The following is a 25,963-nucleotide window of genomic DNA, read 5'->3' on the forward strand; positions in this document are numbered from 1 at the left end:
TTGGGGAAAAAAATTCACCACTAGATGGCACTGTTTCGAAACTTCTCAGGCTCCTTCAGGACATCATGCTGATGACCCATACCGAGTTTCGTAACGATAGGTTCATGCATTCCTAAAATACAGCATTTTAGCACATAATTCAAAATGGCCGACAGCCAAAATGGCTGATCTGGGAAAATTGGATATCAGTCGACTCAGCATGATGCCCTGAATCTAACAAGACCACTTTTATGATTTTTGGACAAACCATTCAGAAGTTATAAGCAAAAACAGCCATTTTTCATATCTCCGGACCAGTAGGTGGCACTGCGCCGAAACGCAGCATGTAGGCTCAGGTCATGCTTGTGATGATATGTGTTTAGTTTGGTCTGAATACGATAAAGTGTTGCGGAGATACAGGCTTGTGTCTGTTTTCGGAAGCGCTACATAAAATTTGTTTGCGCGGTATTCGAGAACGGTTTGACGAATCAACACGAATTGCATAACTTTTTGTCGGCATGGTCTGAAGATGATCTGATTCAATTTTCGTGGAAATTGGAGCAACGGCCTAGGAGGAGTTCGAAAAAGTAGGTTTTTAGAAAAATTCAAAATGGCGGAAAAATTATAATGACGGAAAATGACGTCATATGGTGCAATCGAATCGTCATGAGCTCAGGAATTAGAGGAAAAAAGAATTTTGTTTCTAGCCCTTGTGGTTCAAAAGTTATTAGCATAAACATGACTGCAACTTTGGACAGGTGGTGGCGCTAGAGGGAATGACTTAGACACACCAAAATTGGTGTATTTAATGTTGGGACTATCCTCTATCAGAATGTCAAACCATTACAACTTTCCCGCGATCGGTTCTATGGGCTGCCATAGACTCCCAGTCGGAAGAAGGAAGAATAATAATAATAAATATAGCTGCAAGCAGCAATTACCGGGGCCAAGCGCAAGTAGATGACAGGATATGCCAACATGGCTGAAGGTGTCAGACCAACTGCAACAATGAGCAATTAAAGACATTTAAAGAGGATTTTAGACGAAATGGCTGAAAAATCATAGAAACAGTCAATAAAAATATGATTTAATGCATTATCACTTTCGACCAATAGGTGGCGCAGTTACAAAACTGATGTGATGTGGTCAGAGTGAAGTGACAATGACAAGCCGTAAAAAGTTTGGTGTCAATATTTCAAGGGATTGCAGAGATAAAGCCTGAATAGTGCTATTAGCATCATGCCTCAACTTTGCTGCTGCGCTATACGAAAACGGTTTGGTCTATCCACACGAAATCCATAACTTTTAGTCGGCACGGTCTGGAGATGATACGATTCGATTTTGGTGAAAATCGGACAAACGGTCTAGGAGGAGTTTGAAAAAGTAGGTTTTGAATGAAAATCAAGATGGCGGACAGGAAGTTTGGCCAAATAAGGTAAACTTGGTATCTATGTTCTCGGCTTGACCCAAGGAATCTATTAAGACCAGTGGCATTTCAGTAGCCAGATTTATTCAAAAGTTATTAGCCTTTTTGGAAATGTCGTTATAACTTTTGACCACTAGGTGACGCTGTTTCGAAACTTCTCACGCTCCTTCAGAACATCGTGCTGATGACCCATACCAAGTTTCGTAACAATCCGTTCATGCGTTCTTAAAATACAGCATTTTAGCACAAAATTCAAAATGGCCGACAGTCAAAATGGCCGATATGGTAAAATTTGATATCAGTCGACTCGGCATGTTGCCCTGAATCTAACGAGACCAATTTTATGATTTTTGGACAAATTGTTCAGAAGTTATAAGCAAAAATAGCCATTTTTCATATCTCCGGACCAGTAGGTGGCGCTGCGCCGAAACGCAGCATGTAGCCTCAGGTCATGCTTGTGATGACATGTACCAAGTTTGGTCTGAATACGATAAACCGTTGCAGAGATACAGCCTTACGACTGTTTTTGCAGGTGCTACGTAAAATTTGTTCGAGCGTTTATCGGAAACGGTTTGACGAATCAATTTGAATTCCATAACTTTTTGTCAGCACTGCCTGAAGATGATCTGGTTCAATTTTCGTGCAAATCGGACAAACCGTCTAGGACGAGTTCGAAAAAGTAGCTTTTTCAGCACATTCAAAATGGCGGCCATATTTATAAGCCGGAAAATGACGTCATAGGGTGCAATCGAATCAGCATGAGCTCAGGAATCAGATGAAAAAAGAATTTTGTTGATTGGCCTCACGCTTCAAAAGTTATTAGCAAATTAAAAGTGAAAATTTGGACAGGTGGTGGCGCTAGAGGGATTGGTTTTAAGACACCAAATTTGGTATGGTGACTTTTTGGACTGTCCTCTATCATTGTGCCAAATTTCATAACTTTCCCGCAAGCGGTTCTATGGGCTGCCATAGACTCCCATGGCGGAAGAAGAAGAAGAAGAATAATAATAATAAATATAGCTGCAAGCAGCAATTATCGGGGCCAAGCGCAAGCAGATGACAGGATATGCCAACATGGCTGAAGGTGTCAGACCAACTGCAACAATGAGCAATTAAAGACATTTAGAGAGGATTTTAGGCGAAATGGCTGAAAAATCATATAAAAAGTAATTCAGAATATGATTTAATGGATTATCACTTTCGACCAATAGGTGGAACAGTTACAAAACTGATGTGATGTGGTCAGAGTGAAGTGACAATGACACATACAAAGTTTGGTGTCAATATTTCAAGGGATTGCAGAGATAAAGCCTGAATAGTGCTTTTGGCATCATGCCTCAACTTTGCTGCTGCGCTATACGACAACGGTTTCGTCTATCGACACGAAATCCATAAGTTTTAGTCGGCACAGTCTGGAGATGATACGATTCGATTTTGGTGAAAATCGGACAAACGGTCTAGGAGGAGTTCGAAAAAGTAGGTTTTGAATGAAAATCAAGATGGCGGACAGGAAGTTTGGCCAAATAAGGAAAACTTGGTATCTATGTTCTCGGCTTGACCCAGGGAATCTATTAAGACCAGTGGCATTTCAATAGCCAGATTTATTCAAAAGTTATTAGCCTTTTTGGAAATTTTGTTATAACTTTTGACCACTACGTGGCGCTGTCTCGAAATATTTTGGGTACCTTTAGGGGATGGAGCTGATGGCACATTCTGAGTTTCGTAATATTACACCAATGCATTTGTTTAGTATAGCATTTTATTTCACAAAACTGTATTGAAGTCAATGGGAATTTCATGTTTTGTTCTATTATAGCGCCACCAAGAGGCTCAGTCCCACAATTTTTTTTACGTGTCCTCAGAGTGAACCCATACATATGTGTGTCAGTTTTGGTGAAAATATCTCAATTCGCTTCAGAGTTATAGGCATTTATATGAAAAAACACGTAAAAAATGACTGACACATGACTTTGTTTGGAATTTACTACCCCTAAACATCAATATTTTTGCATTTGGGCATTGGCGTATAGCTATCGACCTATGTTTCCAAACTTCTGACGGTGGTTTCGTCTCGATCGGACTAGCGGTTTCGAAGATATAGCCAAATGTTTTTTAAGCGCTAAATCACAACGCTACACAAATCGTAAGGCGAAACCTAGCATGTTTGGTATCATAGGACTCGGCAACGATTCAGGAGTCTAAAAAGATGAGTTTCGTGAAAATAAGTCGACCACACCCAAAGTTATAAGCATTTGAAAAAAAAAAATCACCACTAGGTGGCGCTGTTTCGAAACTTCTCACGCTCCTTCAGGACATCGGGCTGATGACCCATACCAAGTTCCGTAACAATCCGTTCATGCGTTCTTAAAATACAGCATTTTAGCACAAAATTCAAAATGGCCGACAGCCAAAATGGCCGATATGGTAATATTGGATATCAGTCGACTCGGCATGTTACCCTGAATCTAACGAGACCAATTTTATGATTTTTGGACAAACTGTTCAGAAGTTATAAGCAAAAATAGACATTTTTCATATCTCCGGACCAGTAGGTGGCGCTGCGCCGAAACACAGCATGTAGCCTCAGGTCATGCTTGTGATGACATGTACCAACTTTGGTCTGAATCTGATAAAGCGTTGCGGAGATACGGCTTTACATCTGTTTTCGCAAGCGCTACGTAAAATTTATTCGTGGGTTTATCGAAAACTGTTAAGCGAATCAACTTGAATTCCATAACTTTTTGTCAGCATGGTCTGTAGATGATCTGGTTCAATTTTCGTGCAAATCGGACAAACCGTCTAGGACGAGTTCGAAAAAGTAGCTTTTTAGATAAATTCAAAATGGCGGCCATATTGTTATGACGGAAATGACGTCATAGGGTGCAATCGAATTGCCATGAGCTCAGGAATCAGAGAGAAAAAGAATTTTGTTGATTGGCCTTACGGTTCAAAAGTTATTAGCAAAATAAAAGTGAAAATTTGGACAGGTGGTGGCGCTAGAGGGAATGACTTAGACACACCAAAATTGGTGTATTTAATGTTGGGACTGTCCTCTATCAGAATGTCAAACCAAAACAACTTTCCCGCATTCGGTTCTATGGGCTGCCATAGACTCCCAGTTGGAAGAAGGAAGAATAATAATAATAAGAACGGGAACGAAAACAATAGGTGCCTCCGCACCTTCGGTGCTTGGCCCCTAATAATAATAATAATAAGAACCGGAACAAAAACAATAGGTGCCTCCGCACCTTCGGTGCTTGGCCCCTAATAAATAATCCTACCGGAAACAATAGGGCCTTCGCCCTTTCAGGGCTTGGGCCCTAATAATAATAAACAGAGCAATTCCAAGAGGGTCCTCACACCATCGGTGCTCGGGCCCTAATAATCCTACCGGAAACAATAGGGCCTTCGCCCTTTCAGGGCTTGGGCCCTAATTATGCTCACTGAATTTAGAAGTATATAATTTAGAATAATAATCATAGCAAAAGCTAGAAATTACGTCAACATTATCTATAATAGAGCCATTAATATTCATTTTAGAAACAGAATTTAGTTTAGCCCTCGACTTTTCAAGATTAAAAAAATAAGCAGACATCTGCTCTCCATGCTCTAACCATTTTTGCCTTGATCGAATAAAAGCACCTTGTGCTCGCATTTTGTACATATTATCAAGCTCATTTTGCAGCTCTGTTAGACGCAGTCTTTGTCCTTCTACCAGGTCTACCGCAGAAATGTTAGAAATAGCTAAGATTTCACTAACAACTTTCTCTTCCACAAGACGTTGTGATTTAACTAATGTGCTACTATACTTCCTCAAATATTTTCCAATTTCCAATTTTAATAATTCCCAATTATGACTAAACAACCCTTCCTTTTTAGCTTTAATCCAATAATAATTAATGAGTTTTTCCAATTCCTGTTTAACTGCACTTAATTTAAGCAAATAACTATTCATTTTCCAGTATGAATTATACTTGTTACAATTTGTGTTTGGAGAAATATTAATTGTAATTAATATGGCATTATGGTCAGTTAATGGTGTTGGCAAAACATTAACCAAAATATTGTTCCCATCAAAATGGTTAGAGACAAGCCAAAAATCAATCCTAGAACGTCTACTGCCATCCTTGTTACTCCAAGTATACACAATATCATCTAAATTTTTCTCTTTCCATATATCAATCAAATGAAATCTGTCCATAAACAGTTTCAAATTTGTATTTAAATTTGAAGGTCGTCTTGGAGGCCACCTATCTATGGACTCATTTAAAACAACATTGAAATCACCCCCTATAATTAAATAAGAATCAGGAAATTTAGATAACCAATGTGTAAGTCTTTCCTCCAACGAACATAATAACTGGTCATTATCAGATTTACAATTATATCCATAGATATTAACTACTATAAAAATTACACTAAAACATTTTATAATTAAGCATATAAAGTGGCCATTTTCATCACTAACCGAATGCAAAACCTCACCTCTATAGTTATTTTTCAGGCAAGAAACCCCTGCTGAGTGTTCTGTTCCATGAGACAGCCAAATATCACTACCCCATTGTGATCTCCAAAAGTTAACATCAGAAGCAATAGAATGAGATTCTTGAAAAAATACAAAGTCATTATTAAATCTCTTAGTAAACAAAAACAAAGCCTTCCGCTTAACGTTATCCCTTAAACCCCTGGCATTCAAAGATATAATGGAAAAAGACATAAACAACAAAGTTAACTCTGAAACAACAAAACAACTAGTAACCTCTTATAACAGTCAGTATACTAAAATAAAGTTGGCAAAAAGGTCAACCACATAATGTAGCACCATAAAGACTTGCATTTTGTGCAAATAAGCATCTCTTCAATAAAAAAATATATATCTTGCTTCAACCACTGAAACAGTAACTGTCCAAAGGGGCAGATATACAAGATCACGCAAACACGCGTCTTGACTTCAACTCTTCAACAGAAGCCCACATGTCTTCAACAGCATTATTTCCCAACTCAGTCGACCGTGAGGAGAATTTCACCTTGCCCTTGTACAAAGGCTCTGCCTCCAACAAAGTAAGCAGTTTTCCCAGCCGCTCGAGCTTTTTGAACTTCCGGCCACAACTTCATCCTTCTCTCGCGATCTCCTTTGGAAAAGTCCTCTCTGAACTGCAAACCCTTGTCCCGCAAATACGAGGAGCTTTTGGCAGCCTTCCAAACTGCATCTCTGTAGGAGCGCGTAGAAAACTGTAGTATAGTTGCTCTTGGCCTACCGCTACTCTGTTGCGCACTCCCGAGACGGTGAACAACATCAATGGCACCTGGAAGCTTATCACTTTCGCTGGGAAGAACAGCTCGACAAATCTTGATGACTTCTAGACGAATATTTTCATCAGCTGCCTCTGGAATGCCTATGATCTTTAGGTTGCGCCGTCTCATGTAGGTTTCTAGATCATCCATTCTTCTCTCCATTTTGTTAACTGGCTGTTCAATTTGATCCACGCGACGCTCCAAGCACACCACCTTTGCTGTGACAGCCTTTAAATCAGACGACACTGTATCCACTTTTTCTCTCAGGTCGGAGATCTTTTGCTCTATCGCGTCAGAGCGGCAGTTAATCAGCTGCGTTATGTTTGCCAGCTGAGAGGAAATATCAACACTCGTATTATCACTGGCCTTTTTTTTAGCAGCTGGTGGCTTGCTTGGAGTAGCAGGCAGAGCTGGGAACTCCTCTTCTGCCAGGCTAAATTAATCATCTTCGCCCATGCTGACAACATAGTCATGCCCGCCGCTAACGATTGTGCTTGTGCTAGCAGCACTAGCATTACCCTTTTCCTTTTCAGAACACGCTGAGAGCCCTCTTTTACGAACCATGGTGAAGCAAAAAGAAGTTGTCAAAGATGCAACAGACTATTACAGCTCAATAAAGAACTAGAACATCTAATTACTGCTTATAAGCAACATTTATAGGACAACTTGGTGCAAGCACTCAAAATTGCGACCGTTCAGGCTGCCATCTTGGTCACGCCCCCAACACTGGAGCACGTGCGCTGCGCGAGAGCAGATGGAAACGTCATCGACAACTGACAAACAACAAAACTCCCGTCTCTCGCTGTTGGTTTCACTGCTTTCAGGTAAGTTTAGACAACAAAATCTCACAAATAATACACACAAACGCCCCTGACACATTTCTTACGTGTAATTGACACGCTCCTGTTAAATATTTATTTAAAAAAAATGGTTTTATGTCTTTGAAAAAGTCCGTTAGCATCTACGCTAGCTAACCGTTTTCAAAAGACAATGTTAGGCCTAAGTTACGTTAAGTTGAGGTCTTATTTATGAAAGTTTGGGTTTTTAAACACATATTTAGTGTAGATAACAGTTTTTGATAGTTTTGCTGGTAATTTGTCAATGGGAAGTAAGCTAATTTATTTAGGCTAACCTAAAAGAATGCACTGTATTGTTAACTTAATCAGCGACGTCACTTACCAATATTGCTAAAATGTGATTTCAGAATAGCGAGAGAAAAAATAAAACTCTACAACAAGGGGTGAGTTATTGTTTAATCATGATGATAATTCCATATGCATTTATTTCACAATATATTATCTTAAGATTTGTATATATTTATCTTTTATGCATTTCACCTCTGTTCTAGCTTGGTTCCTTGTAATAAACATAACACATGTAATATTTTTGGCTCTGTGACAAACAGCATGTTATGTTCCTAGATCATCATGCTGTGATGGCCTGCTGCACTCCCTGTCCAAGAAAATCTCTATGAACCATATGACTAGTAAGCAAAACCACCTCAAACATGCAGTGCACTGCTGTTCAAAGGTTTGGGGTCTGTAAGATTTATGCTTTTGAAATAAGTCTCACATTTTAAAATCATTAACCCCAAGTTTTTTCAGTGAGATTGTCCTTGTGAAGCCTGTAAGCTAAATAATCAGCTAAATAATAGGCGACTAATACAATATTATAATGGTCATAGTTATAATAATTCATTTAACTATTATGATAACATGATATCCTGATGATTACTATATTTTATTTTATTTCTTTAGGTCTGTTTTGAATTATGTTGGCCAATGAGTACCACTCACATAAATACCACTCAAAGGTATTTATGTATTTTTTTTATTGATCAATACTGAAATTCTTTGTACTTTTAAATGCGGTTCAGGGGATCGACAACTTGAGGCAGTTATTTTTCACAGATTTATTTATTTAATGTTTATTTGACAAGGACAAATGCATAGAACATTGCTTTATAAAAAATACAAAGTAGATGCCATGCATACAGGTTTATAGCCATGACTAATTTGCAACCCCTTGATATCTTGGGCAGCTGTGGCTCATACTCTTAGCCTTTAAAAATGTTTGAATTGATATCCCCAATGCAATATCACGGGGTAAATATATCAGTAGAGTTCTTAAAGTTATGGCTTTGCTCTTGTTACCAGATGAGATAAAATCCCTATTGTTTGGCCCTGTATTCTTCAGGACAAGACCTTGATGCCATCCACAGTCAGTAGATGAAGAAGGTGAGTTTAGCCAAATTCAGTTCTCTTTCACTTTTTTTTTACAGACACGTGCACGCAAAATGAAGTCAAAATGGCGAGTTTCCTCTTGTCTTGTGTTTTAAACAGAAAGAAAACGGATGCGTGTCATTTATATTAGTTCTGCGCATTCGTCTTAAAGGTACAGCAGCCTAACGTACCCGCAGCTGTTTGTGTCGCCAACGGTGATCAAACATCAAAAGAGAAAATGACTTGTAGCTTTAGCAAAGATACATTAATTTTATAGTTATTTTATTTTTACACTGAAGACTTATTTTACATTTTGATAAATCAATTTCTGTACCTGATAAGTTAGATTTAACTGAAAAACATAATGCACTGCTTATTTCTAGAGATGCACCGATTGATCGGCTGGTGACCGGAATTGGCCGATTTTCACGTGATCGGCCATGACCGGCGACCGGCCGGTCAGTCTGACATATGCCGATTTTATGCCGGTCAAATGCACTCGGGCGCCGCATGATTAACCTTTTGAGCGGTACGGTCTCATATATGAGATTTGTATGTCTGTGCCCATGAGAATACGGTGCCACATTAGATGTTCAGTGACGTCGCATAACTGCCAGATTCAAACTGTGCTTTCGCGCGTTGGCTGCCTGGCGCTGAGCCAGAGTCGGACGCGTTCAGCGCTGTTATGGCACAACTAAGCAGTGTTTTCAACCTCATAATGTTTATTTTAGGTTTCAGATATTTAAATACACATAAGCACGATTAAAACAATACATTTGGAGTTTGTAAAACACACACTGATGTCTGTGGAAGCAGCAATAACAATCTATTCAATTTGCCGACATGTGTGTTATTCATATCAGACAAACATAGGGGAAGTAACTATAAAGTTTACTCTATTCTTCTCAGTTCACCGGCCACTTTCTTGCATTTATTTCGGAGAAACTGATGAATTCACGTGCTGTAAATCCGACTGACAGGACAACATTGCGGCGCCCATCTCATTATAGATCAAGATTAAAGGTTTTTAAACGACCACTCACTTACACGTATTTGAGAATCGGAATATCAGATAGGCTAGTTGATGACATGGTAAGCAAGTTTGTGAATATTTTGAATAAAAAAGGAAAAGTGAAATAAAAGCGACACATCTGTCATACAGTTTTATTGTGGCTGCGGTGTATCGCGTGACGCGTCGCCATGGAAACATTAAAGGGAACGTTCGCGAAAAAACTCACTCGGGGGGTGGGGGTGTCAGTTAGAATATTTTAAACTTACGCGTGAAAGGGTTAAAGAAAAGATGGAAAATAAATATTTGTGTGTGCTGTAAAGTGGTTAGAAAAAAATTAAATCGGAATCGGCTAAAATTGGTATCGGCAGGTCAAACTCAGTGAAAAATCGGAAATCGGAATCGGCCTAGAAAATTGTAATCGGTGCATCTCTACTTATTTCAACTGTGTTTTTCTTCTATTGTATTTATCTATGCTTGTTATCTATTGTAATTTTCTATGCAGGTTCACTCCTCTACAAAATCCCCCCAATAGGGGTTATGCGGAGCGCCCAGCGGTTGAACCGGAAAGAGGTCTAAGCATTTCCGCTTTTCACTTCCGTACACATCTGCAGCGGTAGGTGATCTCTGAGTTTACTGTTAATTTTTTTACACTAAAATTACACTAAAATTCTTACTTCTGTTTTAATTAAAATGTCACGAAGGCTAAAATATCAGAAAAGGGAACATCCGAACAGCAGTTTTTGTTGTGTGCCGGTCTGCTCTATGTCGGGGAAAATGAGTAGTACAAATAGGTTCTGTACTCATAAAGTGACGTCAACATCAGCAGTAGCATTCGCCGTCAGGCAAGTGTTATTTAAATAAACTCCTGATGTACTTACAAACTTTCCAATGCCTCGTTTTATGAGTACAGAACCTATTTGTACTACTGTAGTAGTTTGGTACCATTCTGGGCATTATTAGTGGGGTAATTTACCAGATACAAACCTGGAGCCGTTAGCGCATGCACTAAACCATACGGCTGATATCTCTAAATAAACTCTAAATTTTTCAATATCGTGCAGCACTAATATTGAGCATATCTTAAAGTGAACCTGGAATGATAATTTGTGATACCAGATGAGATGTATGTATGATAGATTTTGAACTGTACTATTTTTTTTATTTCAGGTTCCAGCGGAAGGCATCAAGGCATCAGATGTTGGCCTGGACAGATGCACCTGTAAACTACACCGACCTTTGCTTTTGCATGGATGGCTGATTATTACCATGTTCTGTGAGGGTTTCATTATAGCAAAACTGAGCACCTGTGACAGTGGAATTTGTAGGTGTAAAGTCACAGAGATAAAAAAAAAAATTGATAGCAGTTTCAAACTTTTTTTCACTTTCTTTCTCATAAACAACACAGCAGTTACAGGTTTTCAAATTCTTCATTGGAGGTGAGACTTATACATAAAAGGTAGAGCGAATTCGCAGGTCAGAGTTCACTTGACTTGAATATTATTTTCTCTGTTTTTTATTTGACTTCAGAGAGAGAGGCTTAATGGGTATCCTTACCCCTATATAAAACATTCCTTTTTTGATTTGTAGTCTGAAATAATAAATAGTGCAATATAAATAAATGCAATGTAGTGTTTTGAAATATATAAATTTTTCTATATACATTGATGCTGAAATATCTGAATAAATACATGATACCAGCAGCGCTCGTGCTCTCATATCTCCTACAGCTTGTGACACACAATCCCACCTCACTCTTTTCATTTGCTCCAGATGAATATTAATGCCATTACAGGGCTTGAATTTTGGCATGGGATTGTGTGTCCATGTAACACGTTGTCTTTTTATTTTCTTGTTAAATTTGCAGATGGTGTTGGGAGTTTAAATGTTTTGAGCGGTGTGAAGATTGGCACATTCATGTATATTGTATATAAATAAATACTTTTTCAACTTTTTAGCCGAAGTTATAGGCTACAGTTTGCAAAAGATAGTTTTAATTAAAATGTTTGTGCAGTTTTATTTATTGAAATATTTTCATGTTTGAAATATTAAATGTAAATTACTGTTCCTGAATACATTTTGCTAACGCTGTTTTTAATGACTTATTTTAGGTTGATAATTAAACAATGAATCAACAAAAACATGGATTGTGTGCTGATTTATTTATTTAATACAAACTGATTGATTTACTTATTAATGATAGTTTCTGTAAATTCAATTTATTGTAATAATATATTCATAGGATTCTTAAGTGTTTGAACAATAAACAATGTAGAATATGTTTGTAGACCTATAATTTGTGTACAGGCATATCAGGATGTGTAGACGTTAGGAGAACGTTCCGAGAACCTTCCGGGAACGTTACGAGAACCTTGCGGGAACCTTTCGGGAACGTTCTGGGAACCTTTCGGCAACGTTCCGGGAACGTTCCCCTAACCTATAGGGAACGTTCTATTAACGTAAAGAAAACTTTCCTGGCTAACCAATAGGGAACGTTCTTGGGAACGTTCTGGGAACCAAAAACTAACGTTCCCAGAACGTTCCCAGAACGTTAAATTGTTAGCTGGGCTTTAGGATCAGTTGATTTTGCGAGGGAGAGAGCAAAGACAGAACTGAAGACGGAGAGTGCCCGCGCGGGGGTGGTGCGCTGTGATCGTTCTCTCCGTCACGCCGTCAGTAGCCTGCTTCACTCACAAACCCAATTGACCTTTCGCCGGCCCCTCCCCCAAAACGGCCATTGTCCAATCACACATCATAGCAACCGTTACTATGTGAGCAGGTCCGACAAACAATTAGCAAGATGGTGAAGCGTGCGCCCACGGCGTTTGTAAATCGGATACTAGATAGTAGAAACCCCGAGAGATTGTCTGGAGGAGTTGTGTTCTTTCCATTCCCAAAGCCGAAAACACAACGTGAGCGATGCCTACAATGGATAAAACAGTGTGGACGGCCCCACTCCCAGTTAAATGTGTCGAACATTACGAAGCATAAATACGTCTGCTGGCTGTGGTGTCGATGGCTACTTCAAGTTTTTTTTGTTTTGTTTTTCTGATCTGAAAAACTATCCTATCTGTTACTCAAAAAACATAATATTGTCTGAACCGCGAGTTTTATGATCCGTTGCCCCACTAATAAATATTATGGTCTCAACCGCGAGTTTTGTGATCTGTTGTCCCCCTAATAAATATTATGGTAAGTGCATTATGAAAGACAAGCAATGAAAGTTATTTAGATGCAAATTAAGCTTGTCTGGTTAAACAGTTATTGTGTGATTTCGTTTATTGTGCGTTGTCAACTTGAAGCATGAATTTGAGAAAAAATCATTTTTGGAAGAAAATGCACCACATACTTTTGTCAATGATATAAGTTATAGCTAAAGATTGTAAAAGCTTTCAGTTCACCCTGCCTAATTGTAGTTGAAAAGTCAAATTAAGCTTGATTAATGATATACTGATCAGATAAACTACAGCATCGAGAATATAACTCCCATGTGTTTTGCAGCATTTAAAATTTTAGTCATAGTGTGTTATGCGAAAAAACACATATAAGAAATTATTGCTGACAGCACTTTTATTTTCAGATAGTTTTTTCTTTCACACAAAAACACAACAGTGAGTGTCTTTCAATGCTTTTAAACACTTGTTTTCTTGTTCTTTGTCATATCACAAATGATGTGTATGAACACCGGTAAGCATTACCCTCGATAGAGACGTAGATAGTAGGGTAGAGTGGGGGAAAACGCCCCCCTTAAGGAAAATGTGACATTACAGTGAAACAAAACATACATGTGACTAGAATTGCCATCCCGGTTTTGAGTGACTATGGCAGGAGTTATTCAACAAATATTAAAATTGCTCAGCCTTCATAATTAATTAGTATTTCCACTGAAAATATTTTTGTACAAAGGGGGCGTTTTGCCCCAGCGGTGGGGTAAAATGCCCCCTTTCTTACCAACCAGTTTGCTTCATAGATAAACAGCAAAATTAACAGACAATAGTTTTTAATCTCTAAAGGTAAAAGGCAAGTAATGTATCAACATGTATATATATTAATATTTATTTCAGAAATGTTCAAAATAGCCAAATTTAACTACCTTCCATCAGTGAGCTAACTGTGCTAGCAAGCTAGCTAGTTAATGCTCACTTGAGGTAATTTTTTCATGTTTTGTTCAAATATTTTGATTTTACCACCTAGTTATACTGCATTAAGTGTAAAACAAAGGATTTGATAGACAGAAATATTTTATTATAGTAATTATGATAGAGAAACTATGCCCCATGCAGGGGGGCGTTTTACCCCTCAGCGTAGGGGGCGTTTTACCCCACAAGCTATGAGTTTTTTTAAATAATGTTTAATTTTTAAAATATAATTATATTCCTTATAAATAATATATGATCTCAAACTACAGACTTCACTATTCATCTATCATACATCACTGCGATATCCTGCAGAACAATATTGTATTAAACACTTATTTACTAATATCTGAAAATTATAGCATTTACCATGTAATCCTCTTCTCTTCAAATGTGTCGCTGGTGTCAGCTTCTCCATAGAGATTTGTATATCCCCGTTATCAACGTAGTGCATAGCAACAGTAAAAATGTATCTTGACTACTTTTAGTGGTTATTTTGGGAAAAACAGGTGGGGGGCGTTTTACCCCAGGGGGGCGTTTTCCCCCACTCTACCCTAGTCGTGTCTCCTTCATTGCGTATTTTTATATTTTGAATATATCCCTCCACTGCATACTGTAACCCCTTTTGCCTCGATCTGGAGGATATCGAGGAGGTATTGCTCCAAAAATGGTCACTGACACGCACGGGTATACTTCTTCCCGTCATGGCAATCTGTCGCGCTGGTCGTGTTTGACCATTTGTTTGTCGGACGTAGCAACAGTAACTAAGGGGGGCGGGGCTCGGCGAAAGGTCAATTACAGATCAGATAAGGCTTTGGCGGGACAAAAAAAAAAAATCGTTTTGGCATCCGCCAAAAAATGTTCAATGTAGGAAAAACCATGGCAGCCTATATTAGCGTACTACGGAGCCCGGGAAGTCACCTGGGAGAAAGAAAAAAAAACAATCCGTGGCGACGGTTTTGAAATCCGTCCGCTCAGTTTATAAACCGTACTCACGAATTCTCAAACTGTTCCCTCGGTTTAACAAATCGTGCCCACGGATTAATAAACCGTACCCACGAGTTTCTAATCCGCGCTCTCAGATTTGTAAACCGTGCCTTCAGTTTTTGCAATCTGTACAAATTCACAATCCGTTCCCACGCTTTCGCAATCCGTTCCCACGGGTTTGTAAACTGTACTCACGGATTTGTGGCTCGCCCTCATTTTAGAAGAACACGTTGTTAACGAATCTTGTCAATGTCAATGTCAATGTCAAATTTATTTATATAGCACCATTTATCCCAACCGAGGTTGTCCAATGTGCTGCACATCTTATAATAGACAATTGCACAGAACAAATAAGCAATAAAAACATCATAATAAAACAAACATTTCAATACCACTTCCTCACTAAGTATATGCTAATTCAAAAAGATGCGTTTTTAGCATCGTTTTAAAAACAGATAAGGATGATACAGAGCGAATACACAGAGGTAAAGCATTCCATAATCTAGGGGCAGCTACTGAAAAAGCCCGGTCGCCTCTGCACCTCAGCTTTGACTTTGGGATACATAGCAGTTTCTGGTTAGATGACCGGAGAGAAAGAACCGGACGATACTCAGTAAGTAATTCCGAAAGATACGGAGGGGCCAGACCATTTAATGATTTAAACACCAAAAGAATCATTTTAAAATTTACTCGATAACGCACGGGCAACCAGTGCAAAGAACGTAAAACTGGTGTAATGTGCTCCCGTTTTTTAGTCCTGGTTAAGAGTCTAGCAGCTGCATTTTGAACTATTTGTAACCGGGATAAAGCTGACTGGCTAATCCCAAAATATAGTGAGTTACAGTAATCCAGTCTCGTCGTAATGAAAGCATGGATCAATTGTTCAAAATTTTTACTCGTCAAAATGGGTTTAACTTTAGCTAGTAGTCTAAGCTGAAAGAAACATGATCTGACCACAGTATTGATGTGTTTATCAAATTTCAGCTTATCATCAAAAATAACCCCTAAATTTTTAACCCAAGGTTTTACAGAGGAAGATAACTCACCAAAATTTATTTTTGGTGTACTAACGGAGTCTGAAGGACCGAATACTATTATCTCAGTTTTGCTCTCATTAAAATTAAGAAAATTTAGAGACAGCCAGGCTTTCACATCAGCCAAACAAGTCATAAGTGCTTCTAAGCCATTGGAACTCTTTTTTAAGGGCAAATATATTTGAGTGTCATCTGCATAGCAGTGAAAAGACAGACCATGCTTCCTAAAAATAGAACCCAATGGTAGCATATACAACGAAAAAAGAATCGGAGCTAAGATGGAACCCTGAGGTACACCACATGCTAAAGGAGCTGACTCTGATGAGTGTTCACCCATATTAACATTAAAACATCTATTTAAAAGATATGATTTGAACCATTCAAGAGCGCTTCCTGTTATGCCTGCGCAGTGCTCCAGGCGAGTAAGAAGGACTGCATGGTCAACAGTGTCAAACGCAGCACTCAAATCTAGGAGCACAAGCACAGAATGGTTTCCAGAGTCGCCAGTAAGTAGAATATCATTTAAAACCTTCAGGAGTGCAGTCTCTGTAGAGTGGAATTTTCGAAAACCTGATTGAAAGACCTCAAATATCTTATTTTCATCTAAAAAACTCTGCAATTGTAAAAGCACTATTTTCTCGAGGATCTTTGTAATAAACGACAAATTTGAAATTGGTCTGTAGTTTTCTAAAACAGTAGGATCTAAGTTATGTCTCTTGAGCAAAGGATATACTGTAGCATGTTTTAACACATCAGGTACAGAACTAGTTTCAAAGCATCGGTTAATCAAAGTCACAAGAAATGGACCCACTGCATCAAGAACTTGCTTCAGGAAATAAGGAGGCAAGATGGTTGCAACCCAGTCTCTTACTACTGCGTATCTATACCACGAGTTTTCATTTTCATTTGGCGTAGTATTTACACGCCAAAGTCACATTTCGCGTTCATATGGTACGCAAAACCCTCCCGTTAAACTTCTATTGATGGAAAATGCGTATGCATTGCACGCAGAAATGTATTATAGTTAACGTCATCGTCCCGCCCCTTAATCGTACGAAGATTCACGATTCCATCTCGTGCAGATGCCGAAGGTGCATGCAGAAATACGTGTTATTATTTTATTTTATTTTTTATTTTTTTTATTTTTTATTTTTTGTACAGAAACATAACTCATAATCTCTAATGGGGGCGAATGGTCACATCATTTAATCTATTGATTCGTGACACGGGCACGTTTATTTCGTTATTTTCGTAATACCAGCACGTTTTTTAAACTAATGTATTTTAAATGGGAAGCGTCTTTTGTGATCACAGCACGATTCTTTCTGCCTATCGGGCTGCAGCAGAGAACCTGTTTAATCAACATTAATTCACGAGATTTTATCTTGTCATGGACCATGGTTTATGTATTTTTTTTAATGTTATTTTTCGATCTTATTGCCAGGGAAGCTGGATTGCTTTGCTGTTTATTGATATTTAAAAAATTATATTTTATCAGTATGAAATCGCGCTGAAGAAGTCTCGTTCCGAACACATCGCGATATTTGGCATTGGTTCACGTGTGCCAGATGTTGGTAAGTAGTAATAAATAAATACGATGTCCTAATAATCTGTGATATAATGTCTTTTCTGTTTGTTGATATTAATAAGATTAGCTCACATTCAGTCACTGCATTATATCTGCCATCGCCACGGAGGCTTTGCGTTTCATTGCTTTCTAATTCTAAACAGGGTGATTAAACACCGTCTGTCACGTGACGTGCTGTTGTATTTGTAGTAGAAGCACAGTAAAAACAACACTTACCATGCTTTAACCACATTAACATTAGTTTTACTGTGATAAGTGTAGTAAAAAGACAGTAATCACAAAACTGACCATGCGTTTACCACACTATTGGTAGTTTTAATGTGATACGTATTGTAAATGTACAGTAACCACAATACTTACCATGCTTTTACTACAGTAACCCTAATTTTACTGTGATAGGTGTGGTACAAGGACAGTAACCACAAAACTTACCATGCTTTTACCACAGTAACCCTAATTTTACTGTGATAGGTGTGGTAAAAGGACAGTAACCACAACACTTACCATGCTTTTACCACAGTAACCCTAATTTTACTGTGATAGGTGTGGTAAAAGGACAGTGACCACAAAACTTACCATGCTTTTACCACAGTAACCCTAATTTTACTGTGATAGGTATGGTAAAAGGACAGTAACCACAAAACTTACCATGCTTTTACCACAGTAACCCTAATTTTACTGTGATACGTATTGTAAAAGGACAGTAACCACAAAACTTACCATGCTTTTACCACAGTAACCCTAATTTTACTGTGATAGGTGTGGTAAAAGGACAGTAACCACAACACTTACCATGCTTTTACCACAGTAACCCTAATTTTACTGTGATAGGTGTGGTAAAAGGACAGTAACCACAAAACTTACCATGCTTTAAACCTCAGTAACCTTAGTTTTTCTGTGATTGGTGTAGTACAGGGCAGTAATCACAAAACTTACCATGCTATTCTCCAGAATTGGTAGTTTTAAAGTGATATTTGTTGTAAATGCATATTAAACACAACACTTGCCATGCTTTTAATGCTTTATAATGTAACATCCAATATTTGTAAGGCAGTACTTTGTCCTTTAAAGAATCCTATTATTAATTATGCATAATGATATTTTCTTTTCTTTTTTTTCAGCTGAAAAGACCAAAAGGGCCTTTCGGACTCAGTCAGCCCCATATTGTTTGAGGACAAGTAAACTGAGGAGACGGAAAGCTGCATAGGTAAATATTTGCAATGTATGTGTTGTTTTTAACCCTAAATCAAATAATTTATCAAGCATTTGTTGTTTCTTAAAGGGTTAGTTCACCCAAAAATGAAAATTCTGTCAGTAATTACTCACCCTCATGTTGTTCCAACCATGTAAGTCTTTCGTTCATCTTCGGAACACAAATTAAGATATTTTTGATGAAATCTGACAGAATTTTGACTCCTCCATAGGCTTCCAGTGTGACCGAAACTCACCGGCCCAGAATAGTTATTAAAACATCGTTAAAATAGTCCACGTAACTACAGTGGCACTACATTAAGTTTATCATGCGACGAGAATACTTTTTGTGCGCAAAAACAAACAAAAATAACGACTTTATTCCACTTTTCATTTCCTTCTCTCTGGGCCTCGTAGTGTTTTTGCGCTGCGCGTCTGTGTTGCACGTCATCACAAAACACACACATGACCGGCGTCGGCCAATAGTGAGCCTACGTGGTGACGTGTAACACAGACGCGCTGCGCAAAAACACTACGCGAACCAACTAGACATCCAGAGAGAAGGAAATGAATAGTGGAATAAAGTCGTTATTTTTGTTTGTTTTTGCGCACAAAAAGTATTCTCGTCGCTTGATATACTTAAGATTGAGCCACTGGAGTCACTTGGACTATATTAACGATCTCTTTAATAACTTTTCTGGGCCAGCAAGTTTCGGTCACACTGGAAGCCTATGGAGGAGTGAAACATGGCTCAGATTTCATCAAAAATATCTTAATTTGTGTTCCGAAGATGAACGAAGGTCTTACGCGGTTGGAACAACATGAGGGTGAGTAATTACTGACAGAATTTTAATTTTTGGGTGAACTAACCCTTTAAACCTTTTCTCACAAAACCCATAGCCCAATCAGTATGAGCATAGTCTGAAGGTCTTAATAATTCACAAGATTTAACAAGTTGTCAAATTCGTACGATACTCTTACATATTTGTATACTCGTACACAATCCTGCAGCTTTTACTCCTAGTGCTGTCATTGGCTACTGCCTCAATTCCTGTACAGAATTATCGCGATATTTGTAAATCAGTTGAGCCCCTTCTTGGAAAGTAGTCGGATGTCCCACACACTGTTAGAAAGTTGATATTAATTGCATTGTATTTATTACAATTATTACAAATTGGTCCCCATCTGTTTATGTTCCAGTGATACATGATGTCTCTCCACACCTCATAACCTACCTCTGTTTGCAAGAGTGGAAAAGCTTATCTGACATTATCATGTCATCAGATACTCAATTATTTTGTCGTAATCAGAGCAGTTACACTGCCCTACCCGTTTGCATGTAAATCATTTTCATACGATTATTGCTTGCTTTTATAGACATACTTTTATTCATAGAAATGCCCACATATCAGTGAACTTATAACATAAAAATGCTTTTAACATTTAATTATGCAACACTCTTTACAGAAAAATATCCCACAGTTATGGATAAACTCACAACGTCATCATCAAGTGCTGTGCTGGGCACATTGGGCAACAAGTGTCCTCCAACGTATTCGATCCGTGGCCAGGTTCTTCACATCTTCCCATGGGACACTGACATTCTTCAGGTCTTCGTGAAACATCTGTCTCTGTGTCTTCCTTGGTCTTCCCTGTCTCCTGCATCCTCCTGGTGGTGTCCACTTCATCACTGTGTTTGGGTGTTGTTGTTTGGGCATGTGTAGGATGTGTCCAGCGAGGTGCACCCTTTGCTCTGTCTCAGTTTCTGAAAGTCTTCATGTAGTCCCACTCCTCCTCGTGATCTATTTGATATATGCAGAACCAATGTTGAAAATACTGATTTATCTTTTTCCATATTGTTAAAGCATTTTGTTTTCTCTTTCAGCTTCATAAACTGTCCTTGATTTCTGCCTAATGCCTTTATAAAAAAGGGTCAGTGCTCATCAGGTGTTTTGCTAAAGGACATATTCATTGCATAGTTACAATAAAAGTGACCAATAATCACAAGGATATAGAATGAAAGTTGAGAATGTAAAATGTTGTGCTTATGTTTTTGCCTATTTGTTCTTTAAAGCAAAGAAACAAATGTATTTTCACATAAAGTTGAATCTCATCTCTTGGTTTGTAAATATATAACTTCATCATAGCAATTTTTTAATGTTAATGTATGTGTCACTATAATAGATTGCCCCTGTATCTGGATATTTTTAATTAACTGATTTTTATACTGTTGTGCTGTAGTTTTGGCACTACATTTGTCTTTAAACAGTTTGACATTAAATATTGGAATATGCTTTCAAAATTGTGTCCATTCATTTGTGCTTTTGTTACATTTATTTGAATATAATTGATATACCTTTAATATACTATACATAGTGAAAATGAATCATTATATTCCAACACAATATAAAATTCTGTAGGTGACTGAATATGATTCTCTGGCACTCAGTTTATGGCTTCAGCAGATGTGAATGGATCAACATGATGTTAATGTATTTTTTAAAGACACATTTTTATTTATCTTGAATATCATTTGTCTTTATGCTACTTTATCAACTTTATTGATAAAGTGTTGTTTAATAAAGTCCTCCAATAAAGTGTTGTTTAATAAAGTATGGTGAATATTGTGTATTGAAAGTGGTGTTTGGTACAGTGAATAGAATTTTCTATTTTAGAAATTTTAATTTCTTATTTATTTAGTATTTATTTTTAATTTAGTTTTAGTCATTTTAATTTAGTAATTTAGTACTAGTAATTTAGTACTTTAGTAATTTAGTTTTAAATTCATAATTTAAAAACAACTACATATAATTAATGACCATGATTATTTTACTTAGAACAAAAAAACTTAGATCTGGTTAATGATATTTGGGACAACAATGCAACATAAGTTGCATATACTTGCATGTATGTCACGTTTCAGTGAAATAAAGGGAAACTAAATTACAAGAGGCTGCAGTGGGCTATCTTCCTATAAACACTTCAAGCATAATTGAAGATGATCCATGTTGATCATTCTAGTACATCTACTACTGCTTTTCAAATGAAAGCATAGACATTACTGATGTCAGGCATATAAGCAGCAATCAGAAGGGGTGAAAAGGAAATGTTGGCACTGTTTTTTTGTTGTTTTACTGAATGGTGCATTATCTTTGTGTAATAGTAATACTGTGTGTAGATCTGTGTAGATTGTATTGCCCTTCCACCTCCAGGGGCCCAGCAACGGCCCCCAGAAGAGCAAAAAAATGCACATTTCAAATGGCTGTAACTCAAAGTCCGGTTAGTGTATCAAAGAGAAAATCGGCAGGACAACTGCTTATACTATGTTTAATAAATAATGTTGGCCACAGTTATCAGACATATATGGAAAGCTGGCATAAAGGTTATTTTTAAAGTGCTCACAGTAAAATATCAAATTTCAGCCTGTCCCTCATATATGTCATAAAGGTTTGCACAATGAACATATTTAGATATCCAGTTGTCCATTAAATATATTATTTATTTAACATTTATTGTTTCATTACTAAACGTTTTAAACTACATTACCCACATGTCTCTGTCATTCTATCAGTGGAACCAGAAGCATGGTGCTGTGTAGTTCATTGAAATGTGCAGACATGCTTAGGGTTAGGGTTAGGATCTCAGTAAAGGAGTAACTTCTCACAACATAGAGACACTTTATAGTTAGCTTAATCTATAACTAACGTAATAATAACACCAAAACATACTTTGTAACATGAAGCGCCGTTTTATATGTGTTAAACGATTGTCCAATCACAGCGAGTTCTGCGATAAAGTCACAGCCAATAACAACCCAGCTGAACAGATGCGTCACACTTACATGCCCATTTATGGCAAATGATGACATCTCTTCTGGTTCCGCCTGCAGGGATAGATACCTTAAATATTTTATATTTAGGCTGTTAAACATGTATTCCTTCTAATTAACTTATAAAACTCATATTTAAAAACAAAAGACTCCTTTGTGTGGTTACCATCCAAAAACGAGTTCACATGATCAATGCTACAAATTAGCTTTTTTGATTAGACTGATGTATAAATACATTTGAAAGAGAAACTTTTTTCTAAGCAATGTCCTACAGCAGGAGTAATTTTGCAGTATTTTAATTAAAGATAATTGCATGTTCTAAAGTGCTTCTAACATTTACAGTGTATGTATAGTATATTAAAGGTATATCAATTATATTCAAATAAATGTAACAAAAGCACAAATGAATGGACACAATTTTGAAAGCATATTCCAATATTTAATGTCAAACTGTTTAAAGACAAATGTAGTGCCAAAACTACAGCACAACAGTATAAAAATCAGTTAATTAACAATATCCAGATACAGGAGCAATCTATTATAGTGACACATACATTAACATTAAAAAATTGCTATGATGAAGTTATATTTACAAACCAAGAGATGAGATTCAACTTTGTTATGTGAAAATACATTTGTTTCTTTGCTTTAAAGAACAAATAGGCAAAAACATAAGCACAACATTTTACATTCTCAACTTTCATTCTATATCCTTGTGATTATTGGTCACTTTTATTGTAACTATGCAATGAATATGTCCTTTAGCAAAACACCTGATGAGCACTGACCCTTTTTTATAAAGGCATTAGGCAGAAATCAAGGACAGTTTATGAAGCTGAAAGAGAAAACAAAATGCTTTAACAATATGGAAAAAGATAAATCAGTATTTTCAACATTGGTTCTGCATATATCAAATAGATCACGAGGAGGAGTGGGACTACATGAAGACTTTCAGAAACTGAGACAGAGCAAAGGGTGCACCTCGCTGGACACATCCTACACATGCCCAAACAACAACACCCAAACACAGTGATGAAGTGGACACCACCAGGAGGATGCAGGAGACAGGGAAGACCAAGGAAGACACAGAGACAGATGTTTCACGAAGACCTGAAGAATGTCAGTGTCCCATGGGAAGATGTGAAGAACCTGGCCACGGATCGAATACGTTGGAGGACACTTGTTGCCCAATGTGCCCAGCACAGCACTTGATGATGACGTTGTGAGTTTATCCATAACTGTGGGATATTTTTCTGTAAAGAGTGTTGCATAATTAAATGTTAAAAGCATTTTTATGTTATAAGTTCACTGATATGTGGGCATTTCTATGAATAAAAGTATGTCTATAAAAGCAAGCAATAATCGTATGAAAATGATTTACATGCAAACGGGTAGGGCAGTGTAACTGCTCTGATTACGACAAAATAATTGAGTATCTGATGACATGATAATGTCAGATAAGCTTTTCCACTCTTGCAAACAGAGGTAGGTTATGAGGTGTGGAGAGACATCATGTATCACTGGAACATAAACAGATGGGGACCAATTTGTAATAATTGTAATAAATACAATGCAATTAATATCAACTTTCTAACAGTGTGTGGGACATCCGACTACTTTCCAAGAAGGGGCTCAACTGATTTACAAATATCGCGATAATTCTGTACAGGAATTGAGGCAGTAGCCAATGACAGCACTAGGAGTAAAAGCTGCAGGATTGTGTACGAGTATACAAATATGTAAGAGTATCGTACGAATTTGACAACTTGTTAAATCTTGTGAATTATTAAGACCTTCAGACTATGCTCATACTGATTGGGCTATGGGTTTTGTGAGAAAAGGTTTAAAGGGTTAGTTCACCCAAAAATTAAAATTCTGTCAGTAATTACTCACCCTCATGTTGTTCCAACCGCGTAAGACCTTCGTTCATCTTCGGAACACAAATTAAGATATTTTTGATGAAATCTGAGCCATGTTTCACTCCTCCATAGGCTTCCAGTGTGACCGAAACTTGCTGGCCCAGAAAAGTTATTAAAGAGATCGTTAATATAGTCCAAGTGACTCCAGTGGCTCAATCTTAAGTATATCAAGCGACGAGAATACTTTTTGTGCGCAAAAACAAACAAAAATAACGACTTTATTCCACTATTCATTTCCTTCTCTCTGGATGTCTAGTTGGTTCGCGTAGTGTTTTTGCGCAGCGCGTCTGTGTTACACGTCACCACGTAGGCTCACTATTGGCCGACGCCGGTCATGTGTGTGTTTTGTGATGACGTGCAACACAGACGCGCAGCGCAAAAACACTACGAGGCCCAGAGAGAAGGAAATGAAAAGTGGAATAAAGTCGTTATTTTTGTTTGTTTTTGCGCACAAAAAGTATTCTCGTCGCATGATAAACTTAATGTAGTGCCACTGTAGTTACGTGGACTATTTTAACGATGTTTTAATAACTATTCTGGGCCGGTGAGTTTCGGTCACACTGGAAGCCTATGGAGGAGTCAAAATTCTGTCAGATTTCATCAAAAATATCTTAATTTGTGTTCCGAAGATGAACGAAAGACTTACATGGTTGGAACAACATGAGGGTGAGTAATTACTGACAGAATTTTCATTTTTGGGTGAACTAACCCTTTAAGAAACAACAAATGCTTGATAAATTATTTGATTTAGGGTTAAAAACAACACATACATTGCAAATATTTACCTATGCAGCTTTCCGTCTCCTCAGTTTACTTGTCCTCAAACAATATGGGGCTGACTGAGTCCGAAAGGCCCTTTTGGTCTTTTCAGCTGAAAAAAAAGAAAAGAAAATATCATTATGTATAATTAATAATAGGATTCTTTAAAGGACAAAGTACTGCCTTACAAATATTGGATGTTACAATATAAAGCATTAAAAGCATGGCAAGTGTTGTGTTTAATATGCATTTACAACAAATATCACTTTAAAACTACCAATTCTGGAGAATAGCATGGTAAGTTTTGTGATTACTGCCCTGTACTACACCAATCACAGAAAAACTAAGGTTACTGAGGTTTAAAGCATGGTAAGTTTTGTGGTTACTGTCCTTTTACCACACCTATCACAGTAAAATTAGGGTTACTGTGGTAAAAGCATGGTAAGTTTTGTGGTTACTGTCCTTTTACAATACGTATCACAGTAAAATTAGGGTTACTGTGGTATAAGCATGGTAAGTTTTGTGGTTACTGTCCTTTTACCACACCTATCACAGTAAAATTAGGGTTACTGTGGTAAAAGCATGGTAA

At 37.5% G+C, this 25,963-nt stretch overlaps 1 protein-coding gene and 3 long non-coding RNA genes across 5 annotated transcripts in view; 3 read left to right on the top strand and 1 right to left on the bottom strand.

Moving 5' to 3' along the window:
- Positions 1 to 24,876, bottom strand: part of LOC311302680 (uncharacterized protein) — a 300,249-nt gene extending 275,373 nt beyond the window's left edge. For both annotated transcript variants that reach the window (XR_014629643.1, XM_084428694.1), the window contains exon 1: positions 24,590 to 24,876. Coding sequence is in view for 1 of the 2 variants with exons in the window: in XM_084428694.1 (XP_084284820.1) it covers positions 24,590 to 24,626 (37 nt within the window). In the remaining variant the exon portion in view is untranslated. The remainder of the gene's footprint in view (positions 1 to 24,589) is intronic.
- On the top strand, positions 7,436 to 8,489 carry LOC311302681. Its single transcript, XR_014629644.1, has 4 exons — positions 7,436 to 7,524; positions 7,905 to 7,940; positions 8,122 to 8,186; positions 8,458 to 8,489. It is a non-coding gene; the product is annotated as an uncharacterized lncRNA (long non-coding RNA).
- Positions 8,897 to 12,072, top strand: LOC311302683. Its single transcript, XR_014629646.1, has 3 exons — positions 8,897 to 8,937; positions 10,437 to 10,547; positions 11,102 to 12,072. It is a non-coding gene; the product is annotated as an uncharacterized lncRNA (long non-coding RNA).
- LOC311302682 lies at positions 17,552 to 21,307 on the top strand. The gene is made up of 3 exons (XR_014629645.1): positions 17,552 to 17,662; positions 18,798 to 18,883; positions 20,335 to 21,307. It is a non-coding gene; the product is annotated as an uncharacterized lncRNA (long non-coding RNA).
- Positions 24,877 to 25,963: the final 1,087 nt, after the last annotated feature.

The sequence above is a fragment of the Rutilus rutilus genome, assembly GCF_951802725.1.
Source record: "Rutilus rutilus genome assembly, chromosome: 13".
Lineage (NCBI taxonomy): Eukaryota > Metazoa > Chordata > Actinopteri > Cypriniformes > Leuciscidae > Rutilus > Rutilus rutilus.